This window comes from Bubalus bubalis, chromosome 6 (genome assembly GCF_019923935.1).
Source record: "Bubalus bubalis isolate 160015118507 breed Murrah chromosome 6, NDDB_SH_1, whole genome shotgun sequence".
NCBI lineage: Eukaryota > Metazoa > Chordata > Mammalia > Artiodactyla > Bovidae > Bubalus > Bubalus bubalis.
Window position 1 is genome coordinate 19,078,941 of NC_059162.1, and position 11,030 is coordinate 19,089,970.

At 49.8% G+C, this 11,030-nt stretch overlaps 1 protein-coding gene across 1 annotated transcript; it reads left to right on the top strand.

Moving 5' to 3' along the window:
• Positions 1-106: 106 nt before the first annotated feature.
• On the top strand, positions 107-3,572 carry LINGO4 (leucine rich repeat and Ig domain containing 4). Its single transcript, XM_006050797.4, has one exon. The coding sequence runs from the start codon at positions 1,348-1,350 to the stop codon at positions 3,130-3,132; it is 1,785 nt and encodes a 594-aa protein (XP_006050859.1). The 5' UTR covers positions 107-1,347; the 3' UTR covers positions 3,133-3,572.
• Positions 3,573-11,030: the final 7,458 nt, after the last annotated feature.

Sequence of the window (11,030 nt, forward strand, 5' to 3'; positions counted from 1 at the left end):
AAACGGCCCATGTGGTAGAAAGCTGACCTCATAGGGCCCAGAAAGTCAGAAGTCTGAAAGGTCAAAGGTGACTGGGATCTGCAGCTAGAAAGAAACCCAGGCATCCTGCCTCCCAGGGAGCATTAGTTCGCTCTTGTCCTATCTGTGCAGCCATCCCTTGCCAATTCCAGTACTTGCCCTCTCTTGGGGTCCCAGTGGTCTTTGAACAGGGTGGGTCCGTGGCATCTTTTCTCCTCTGTCGCCTCACTCAGCCTCCAGTGGTCATCACAGTCACCATCTTCCTAATTTTTCCCAGGCACCTGGCACCCAGAAACTTACTTTAAGTTGACAGACTGGGCACACAGCCTGTGCCGAGATCTCCTATGCCAGCCAAGGGCCTGCTTAGTCCCACCACAGTATGTGGTCAGACACTGTCCCTCCTCACTCGTCTACGCCTCCCTGGCTCCCAATGTGTCTCTTGTGCATTTCTCAGGCAGCAGAGGCCAAAGACAACAAGAGATCTCTCTCAGACTCCCACACGGGGTTTGAATCAAGACACCATGGAGGGGCATGAGAGAAGCCTAAGTCTGAGGACCAAGCAAACAATGCTCGGCCTCTCTCGGGTCCCTTACACCCCAACGTCATCTACAGAGGAGGTGGGCTGCCCTTGGGGCTCTGGTGAGGGATTCACGTGTGCCCTGTATCCTCTGCCACATTTAATGGTAGATTGGCTGTCATCCATAAGGCGTTCTGGGGAGATTGCCTCGTGTTAGTCTGGGGCCTCAGGCCCTGGGCCAGGCTGGAGGAAGGCAGAGAGGCCATGAGTGGAGCCTGGGGGGCCAAATTGATGCCCACATGCTTCCCAGGCTTGGATGACTTAAGTCAAGGTGAGGCCTCTCTCCAATCAGGATCCAGGGATATGACCCCCATAAGCCTAAGACAAAGCTGTGGCAGATAAATGAGAGAAGGGTGGGCAGAGAGGGTCAGGGCAGAGACTAGGAGACCAGCTGTCAGAAGAAGGGACCTGGTATTTCTGGATCTCTGAGATAGAGGGAAACTCAAAAGTTACTTCCCTGCTGCTTCCTGTCATGTTTCCATAAAACCTTCCCCACTGGACTAGGGTTCCAGGAGCTAGTAAGCACTCGGCCTGTTACCCAAGGGTGGTGGAGGGGAGCAGAGAGTCCCCAAAGAGGAGGCTCCAGGGGGTGTACGCCAGACTCTCCTGTGTCTGCACACTACCCGGCCACGCTGAGACAGGTAGCTCAATCCCTCTCCTGTACGGAGGCTCAGGGAAATTCATGGTACCCATCATCTGAGCCACTTTCCAAAAAGGGCCATGTCATCCTCTATTCCAGGAACAAAGACGGCATGGCTGTGGCCACAGCTCCAAAGCAAGCCTGGCCCCCATGGCCCCCCGTCTTTTTCCTACTCCTCCTGCCGGCATTGGGGAGCAGCGGCAACTGCCCTGCTGTGTGTGACTGCACCTCCCAACCCCAGGCAGTGCTTTGTGCCCACCGGCGATTGGAGGCTGTCCCGGGGGGACTCCCACTAGACACCGAGCTCCTGGACCTGAGTGGGAACCGCCTGTGGGGGCTTCAGCAGGGAATGCTCTCCCGCCTGGGCCAGCTCCGGGAACTGGACCTGAGCTACAACCAGCTGTCCACCCTGGAGCCAGGGGCCTTCCACGGCCTGCACAGCCTGCTCACCCTGAGGCTGCAGGGCAACCGGCTGCGAATCATGGGGCCCGGGGTCTTCGCGGGCCTGTCTGCCCTCACACTGCTGGACCTTCGCCTCAACCAGATCGTCCTCTTCCTTGACGGCGCTTTCAGGGAGCTAGGCAGCCTCCAGCAGCTGGAGGTTGGGGACAACCACCTGGTGTTTGTGGCTCCGGGAGCCTTTGCCGGGCTGGCCAAACTGAGCACCCTCACCCTGGAGCGCTGCAACCTCAGCACCGTGCCTGGCCCGGCCCTGGCCCGCCTCCCAGCACTGGGGGCCCTGAGGCTCCGAGAACTGGACATCGGGAGGCTGCCGGCAGGGGGGCTACGGGGGCTGGGGCAGCTAAGGGAGCTGGAGATCCACCACTGGCCAGCTCTGGAGGCTCTGGAGCCAGGGAGCCTGGGCGGGCTCAATCTCAGCAGCCTGGCCATCACCCACTGCAACCTGAGCTCGGTGCCCTTCCAAGCACTGCACCACCTGAGCTTCCTCAGGGCCTTGGATCTTTCTCGGAACCCCATCTCGGCCATCCCAGCCCGCAGGCTCAGTTCCCTGGTGCGGCTCCAGGAGCTCCGACTGTCGGGTGCCTGCCTCACCTCCATCGCGGCCCACGCCTTCCATGGCTTGACGGCCTTCCACCTCCTAGATGTGGCAGACAACGCCCTTCAGACACTGGAGGAAACAGCCTTCCCTTCTCCAGACAAATTGGTTACCCTGAGGCTGTCAGGTAACCCCCTGACCTGCGACTGCCGCCTCCTCTGGCTGCTCCGGCTCCGCCGCCGCCTGGACTTTGGCTCTACCCCACCTGCCTGTGCTGGCCCCCAGCACGTCCAGGGGAAGAGCCTGAGGGAGTTTTCAGACATCCTACCTCCAGGGCACTTCACCTGCCGACCAGCCCTGATCCGAAAATCCGGGCCGCGCTGGGTCATGGCCGAGGAAGGGGGGCATGCCGTTTTCTCCTGCTCTGGAGATGGGGACCCAGCCCCCACTGTCTCCTGGATGAGGCCTCAGGGGGTTCGGCTGGGGAGGGCTGGGAGAGTGAGGGTCCTTCAGGATGGGACGCTGGAGATCCGCTCTGTGCAACTCCGGGATAGAGGGGCCTATGTCTGTGTGGTCAGCAACGTGGCGGGGAATGACTCCCTGAGGACCTGGTTGGAAGTGATCCAAGTTGAACCACCGAATGGCACTCTCTCTGACCCCAACAGCACCTCCCCAGGGATCCCAGGGCCTTTCTTCTTGGACAGCAGAGGTATAGCTATGGTGCTGGCGGTTGGCTTCCTCCCCTTCCTTACCTCGGTGACCCTCTGTTTTGGCCTCATCGCCCTCTGGAGCAAAGGCAAAGGCCGGGTCAAACATCACGTGACCTTCGACTTTGTGGCACCTCGGACCTCTGGGGATAAGAACTCTGGGGGTAACCGGGTCACTGCCAAGCTCTTCTGACCTGTCCTTCCACAGTGGGGCCTCATCTAGGCCAGCTTCAGATACCACAGTGGGAGAGAACCAAAGCTGCTTGGACTGGACATTCATCCCAAACATCCCAGATCTTCCCCACCTTCTGCCCACACCACGCCAGCAGCAGATGCCGCCTTCTCATAGCCTGCCTCCTCAGGCTTTGGCAGTTTAAGGATAGCATTGTCAACTCTTCCCTGAGAGTCCCAGGAAACGGAAGATGTAGATCCGTTTCCAGCCCAGCCCTCCCCGCACACCACATACAAAGCAGGAACTATAACCCTCCAGTCTGCTAGTCTAAACTCCAGACTTCCTTCACACACACTTACACATACCCTGAATCAGTTCAGTTCAGTTCAGTCGCTCAGTCGTGTCCAACTCTTCACAACCCCGTGAATCGCAGCACGCCAGGCCTCCCTGTCCATCACCAACTCCCGGAGTTCACTCAAACTCACGTCCATCGAGTCGGTGATGCCATCCAGCCATCTCATCCTCTGTCGTCCCCTTTTCCTCCTGCCCCCAATCCCTCCCAGCATCAGAGTCTTTTCCAGTGAGTCAACTCTTCACATGAGGTGGCCAAAGTATTGGAGTTTCAGCTTTAGCATCATTCCTTCCAAAGAAATCCCAGGGCCGATCTCCTTCAGAATGGACTGGTTGGATCTCCTTGCAGTCCAAGGGACTCTCAAGAGTCTTCTCCAACACCACAGTTCAAAAGCATCAATTCTTTGGTGCTCAGCTTTCTTCACAGTTCAACTCTCACATCCATACATGACCGCTGGAAAAACCATAGGCTTGACTAGACGGACCTTTGTTGGCAAAGGAATGTCTCTGCTTTTGAATATGCTATCTAGGTTGGTCATAACTTTCCTTCCAAGGAGTAAGCTTCTTTTAATTTCATGGCTGCAATCACCATCTGCAGTGATTTTGGAGCCCAGAAAAATAAAGTCTGACACTGTTTCCACTGTTTTCCCATCTATTTCCCATGAAGTGATGGGACCAGATGCCATGATCTTTGTTTTCTGAATGTTGAACTTTAAGCCAACTTTTTCACTCTCCACTTTCACTTTCATCAAGAGGCTTTTTAGTTCCTCTTCACTTTCTGCCATAAGGGTGGTATCATCTGCATATCTGAGGTTATTGATATTTCTCCCGGCAATCTTGATTCCAGCTTGTGCTTCATCCAGCCCAGCGTTTCTCATGATGTACTCTGCATATAAGCTAAATAAGCAGGGTGACAATACACAGCCTTGACGTACTCCTTTTCCTATTTGGAACCAGTCTGTTGTTCCATGTCCAGTTCTAACTGTTGCCTCCTGACCTGCATACAGGTTTCTCAAGAGGCAGGTCAGGTGGTCTGGTATCCCCATCTCTTTCAGAATTTTCCACAGTTTATTGTGATCCACACAGTCAAAGGCTTTGGCATAGTCAATAAAGCAGAAATAGATGATTTCTGGAACTCTCTTGCTTTTTCGAATAACCAATACCAATTGCCAACCGCAGTGATAAAGCTACTTCAGGGGTGGGGCTGGAAACTGCAACTGCTTCTTGGAGTCTGCTCCTTATCCAGGTGGTGGTGTCTCTCTCTCCTTCTTGCTGCTCTATCCTTCTCTTGGCATAAGGAACTAGGGCCAGTGACCCCAAGCTAAAGAGAAGAGGATGTGATGGGGGACTGGGGATTGGGGGCGGGGACAGACTACACACTGGCACTGGGTCTGCATGAGCCCCCCACCCCCACCATATCATTAAAGCTGCTGTCACATCATTAAACCTGCTATCAAAAGGCCATGTCAGTGGCAGCCACAACTAAATGTGATCGCTCGAGTTTTCTTTACTTCAGTCTTTTCCACCCCTTCTTTCTGTCAGAATCCCGCTTCCTACCCTTCTGCCTGCCTTTTAAGCCTGTAACAATGACCTTGCCTGAATCTAACGAGCCTGACAGCCAAAGGTTTATGCAAAAGGTTGCCCGCCATGCCTGAGAAGATCAGCACCCGCAACCCATTTCCATGTCAGCCCTTTCCTCTGTGTGCTCCATCTCCAGGGTTGGAGGAGAGAGTCTCTGCCTTCCAAAGGATCCCTCTGCAGAAATTCTAACCCAGGACACCCAGCTCCTCCCCTTTCTTTCTCATTCTGGTTGGAATCTCCCAACCGCTACTGTTGTGCAGATCCTTAGTGCCCTTAGTGGAAAGCAAGAGAACCTCCACAAAATGGTAACAAAAACGAGAATCTGCAGCTGTCAAAGGAGAGAGACCCAGAACACAACAGGACTGGGTTTGGAGGGGCAAGGTGGGAGGGGCACTGTGAGCTCTAGTGCAAAGTGGAGGGAAGAAGGAGCAGCAGGAACTACATGCCTTTCCACTGTCCTCATGGAGACCCCAAATGCTGAGGTGGAGTAGGAGGAGAAGATGCTGACTGCCTCTGAGTGTGCTTCAAAGACAGGGCAAAGCAGTGCCAGAAAAAGTGGAGATGCTGAAAGCTCAAGAGAGGTAGAAGCAGTCTCAGCATCATAGGAAGGGGAGGAGTGAAAGGAGAGGAAAGGAGCTGGGAGGAGGGACCGAGAAGTGGAGAGTCACGAGGTCCCAGGAGCCTCTCTTTCTCCCTCCCTCTCTCTCTCTCTGCAGCAGCATCTGCACAGCATCCTCAGTTCCCCTCCATCTTCTGGGCCCCCACCCATCCCTCACCCAACAATCCGCAAGCATCATCAGCTTCTGAGCCATTCCTGCAGTCATAGTCCTTGCTCTGGGGAGACTCTACTCATTAGAAGACTCCCAGCCCAAACTATCCCTGACAGGTGAGAGAAGCTGACGCCATATGGAGGTAGCCAGACTTCACCAGTAGGCAAACTCTTCAGCGGGGCAGAGGTGGGAATGTGGGGGTGGGGTGGAGAGGACGCAGAGGTGAATGTGAAACCCAGCAGTTTGGAGAGTGAGGCTGGGGAAGCAGGCAATCTTGAGTACCCTGGAGCCTCCAACCCTGCCCCCCACCATGCAGAGACAGTTCTCTTAGCCTTGCAGCAACCTCTCCTCTCCAGGTTATAAGACATCAGAAAGGTTCCCCTGGGGCACGCGCCTCTTCCACCAGCTGCTTGTTAGACTGGGACTTGGCGGACAGGTGCCAGAAGTTCTCGTTTCAACTGTGCACATTGCAATGCAGAAAAGGGCAGAAGCAGCACTGCGGCTCAGAGAAATCTCCTCTGGGAAGCACGCCCTCCCTGAGGCAGTGGGGAACAGACGACATGTATCTAGATGAGGAACTGCTGCTGCCTGCGCCCCACAGCCTCCAGAGCAGCCCAGGAGAGACAGGCTGCAAGTCACTTGCAGGGTGCTGCACTTAGTCGCTCAGTCGTGTCCAACTCTTTTCAACCCCAGGGACTGTAGCCCCCCAAGCTGCTATGTCCATGGGGATTCTCCAGACAAGAATACTGGAGTGGGTTGCCATGCCCTCCTCCAGGGGATCTTCCCAACCCAGGGATCAAACCCAGGTCTCCCACATTGCAGGCGGATTCTTTACCAGTTGAGCTACCAGGGAAATCCCAAGAGTCACTTAGGTGATTTCAAATTTTCTGGTATCACATTGAAAAAAAAAAAAAGGCAACAGATACAATTAATTTTAAGACTGTAGTTTATTTAACCCAGTGTACCCAAACTCTGATCATTTCAACATGTTATCAATATAAAAATAAGTGATGAAATATTTCACATTTTTTCATACTAGGCTTTTGAAACTTAATATATCCTTAACACTTACAGCACATTCCAATTTAGTAACTAAATTTTCACCAAAAATATCTGATCTGTATTTAGGTTTCATAAAATTCACTGTTGAAAAATCAACTCATACATCCAAGTTGTTCCAACTAGATTAAAAGTTTTCTAGGGACTTCCCTGGTAGTCCAGTGGTTAAGACTGTGCTTCCACTATAGGGGTGCATGGTTCCAATCCCTGGTTAGGGAACTAAGATCCCACATGTAGCTCGCTGTAGTTTTCCATAGTTAAATATTGGTTTTAACACTTAAATTAACTGAAATGAAATAAATTTTAAATCCCACTCCTCAGTCACACCAGCTATCTTTCAAGTGTTCGATAGCTACACATAGCCAGTGGCTACTATATTAGACAACACAGCTCCAGATGTTATAACTCTAGGTGTAGACTAGGGCCTCCCCAGCACAGGTAAGAAAAGTATCCCCCCCCCAAAACACATTCAACCTAGAGGAAATGCCTGTGGGGCTCCCCCCGCCCACTACCACCCCTTGCTCTCCTGATACAGCCTTTTCAGAACACCTTCAACGAGTGACACTAATTACTGTAACAAGGTTACTGGGATGAGCACTTGTACCACAGTTTGTACCATCACCAGTAAGCCAGCTGCTTACCTCACCTGTCTGGAAAGGCTGCTTTAGCTGGGGCGAGGGGAGGGGGGCGTGGGTGGGTGGTGGTGGTGGTATGTGTCTGTGTGTGGACAAGTGTGTGACGACAACCAAAGACATGGGCAGGTGGTATGTGTGTATGTGCAGGAATGTTGTGGTCCACATTACAGGCAACCCAGTGCCAGCCCTCCCCTGGGGTGACAGCCGTGGAGATGGAAAAGAAATAACACTTATTTTATGTCAGTGGTTATATGTAGGATTTCTAATTTAATCCTCATATCAACCCTATAAAATAGGGAATCTTGGCTGGTGGAACTAAAGGTCAGGTAGATTAAGTAACATGCTCGAGTACACAGAGCTAATTAGTAAGGGGGCTGCTTCTGAACTTAGGGCTGTCTGACTCAAAAGCCAAAGGCTTTCCACAGCATTGTCGTAGAGCTCCAGTCACTGTCTGCTCTCATTACCCGCTTCCCCTGGGCCTCTCAGCTGCAGGAACTGACCTGTGAGAAAGGTAAAATCCAGGGGACATCCTCCGCCCCACCTACTTTGACCAACTCTTAAGGAAAACTGGGGTCAGTTGTTGATCCTCACCTTTCAGTAACTCTAATGCACCTGATTCAGGAAGCAGAGGATCAGTTGTTGGTTTTTAATCTTTTTTTCTCAGTCTCCTCTCCCAATGTCCTTGCCTCTGCCCCAGGGACCAGCAGAAAGAAGCAGAAATTCCAGAAATCAGATGAAATGCCTGGATGCCAGCCACACAGCCTCTTGTAATTAAAAATGGAAGCTTCAGATTTCATAGGTGCTTTTCAGAGTTCTAACCTCAACAACCTCTTAGGTTATAGAGCGCCAGCTCAGGAATTTCCAGTATGGTGGGACGATTGGTGAACTGCTTTACTCTCGAGAAGAATTCAGCTCTATTCACCTGCCTACTCCTGCTTGAGAGAACCTTCCTGAGATCATCCTGCCCAATCCTCTCTCTACCCCTCCTCTCTTTCATTTCAGACACGATCTCATCTAACCTGAGAGAAGTTTGGATCCAAAAACATTCTGGCAGCACTTCCACACTCCCTATTTTGGTTCCTGAGATACTCTAATTTCCCTACGTCTTTTGCTGGGCTGTTTCCCTGATACAAAGGAAGAGCATGCTGCAAGGCAATGATCCTTAACTTTGAGAGTTACAGACCCCTGTGAGAATACCCAGTGCACACAATGGACAAAAATGCTTATAGAACCTCTGCTGGGAGAAGCCTCAGGTGGCAGGGAGAAAGGTGAAGGCTTAGGCTGCCTGTGCTCTCCAGGTCCATTAGAGGCAAAGAGAAAAGGCTAGGAAGGGCTACGGTGTGAAGTAGCTAATTGCATAAGTAAGAGCAAGTGACAGGACAGATCCTATAAGAAAACACACTGCTGCCTCCAGCTGCTCTGCTCCCCTCCCTGCCACTATTCTCCCCGCAGCATCCATCTCTCAGCGAGATGCAGGAGGCTTTGGGTAGGACTTTTGCTCTAAGAAGTCAGTGTGGTGGTGATGCAGGCTGGAGGGTGTGTGAGATAAGGAACTCCTGAATCCTCTTCCTCCAAACTGCTTTGTAAAGGGGGATTAAGGAGGAAGACTTCGAGCTGGATGGCGGTGGCCAAAGAGGCTGAGCAGAGTGTCTCTCTCCTAGGACGCCTGCCACAACTCATTAATCTGACCTAAAGACAGAAGAGTAGCACCAGCATAATTTCTGATACTAAGACCCACGCTCCCAGTTGCTGGTTTCTGGTGAAGACCCTTGAATGATGGGGTGAATCCTACAATGGGCAGAGCCACTGTGTTGTTTTCCAAAACCTCAGAGAGAGCATCATTTGAATGGTTTGCATGTTGTCCAAGAAGGGAACTCTGTAAGCAGCAGGCTCTGGAACTACTGTATTGAGAACCCCTCCCTGTCCAGCCCTCTAGCTACAGTCTACTTCCCTGCTTTGCCTTGTGGAGTGGAAACAGCTGCCCACTGAATTCTGGGCCACCCACACTTTAACTAGTTTTACCTGCTGCCACCTACACCTTGTTCAGAATACTCTTCAAGGAAATAAAACAGACTCTTTAGAACTGGAGATAAGAATAAAGAAATCACAATTCACCCAATCCCAATTTGTCCTATGTCGTCTTCTTTTTATTGTGATTTTTTTTGTTATGCAAGTATTTTTTATTTTTATGGAGCTGAATTTGTCAGCATTTTCTTTGATAACTTCTAGGTTTCATATCATATTTAGAAAAGCCTCCTACTATCTAAGATAATTTAAAAAATCACCTTCTTTATGTCTTCTTTAAATACTTTTATAATGTCCTTTTTTTATATGTAAGTATTTAGTTCACCTGGAATTTATTTTGGTGTTAAGATGTGAAATAGAGATCCAATTTTGTTTTGTGTGCTAAGTCACCTCAGTTGCGTCCAACTCGTTATGACCCTATGGACTGTAGCCCACCCAGGCTCCTCTGTCCATGGAATTCTCCAGTCAAGAATACAGGAGTGGATAGCCATTCTGTTCTCTGGGGGATCGGGGGATCTTCCTGAACCCAGGGATCAAACTCACACCTCTTACCTGTCCTACACTGGCAGAGGGGTTCTTTACCACTAGCGCCACCTGGGAAGCTTTTATCCAACCCTTATCAGATATCCAAAGTATATGAACAGACAATTTACAGAAAAATATAATTGCCACTTAAACATACTAAGAGATGTTCAACCTTATAAGAGAAATGAAAATTAAAATTGCAGTAAGATGCCATTTACACTATCAGATTGTCAAAAATCCAGAAGTCTTATAATAGGCTGTATAAGCTTGCTGATGGCAGAGAAAACTGGTAAAACTTCTGTGGAAGGCAATTTGGCAATACTATACTTACCAAAATCCTTTTCAAATGTTGTTGGTGGAATGCAAATGAGAAAAATCTTTGTGGAAGAAAGAGAATTTGTGAAATTGTATATAGCCAAATTAAAAAAAAAAATACACACACTGGTCAGACTTAAATGTTTGCAGCCCTAAATGTTTACTGTACAGATATACAAGAGACAAACAAAATATACTTGGGTGTCAATATAATGTTAAAGGACTGATTGAATAAACCTTAATACATGCCTCAAGCTTACTGTGAAACTTAACTATTAGGCAGATACATGTGTACTGCTACAGAAAGATATCTGGACCATGCAAAAAGAAATTGCAAAATAGTCATATATAACATGTTACCAACTGGATAATATATATAAATTTAATGTATGCATATTATAGAAATCTTGTGGAAAATCCACAAGAATCTGGTAAAACTGGTTGCTTCTTTAAGGATGAGAAACCTGTTCATTCCTTGATAGAATGTACATGTATTACTTATTCAAAACATATATATTGTTTAAATTAATACAAAACGGAAAACTGAGGCTCAATGGCATCTCCTTAGTTGACTAAACATATAATTTTGCATTTATTTTACAAACATTTACTGCATGCTTATCATGTGCCAGGCATTGTAACAGAAGCTGGTGCGCAC

Bases quoted from the DNA above. Each gene is read 5' to 3' on its own strand.
- LINGO4 (XM_006050797.4), top strand. From the start codon at position 1,348: ATGGCTGTGGCCACAGCTCCAAAGCAAGCCTGGCCCCCATGGCCCCCC.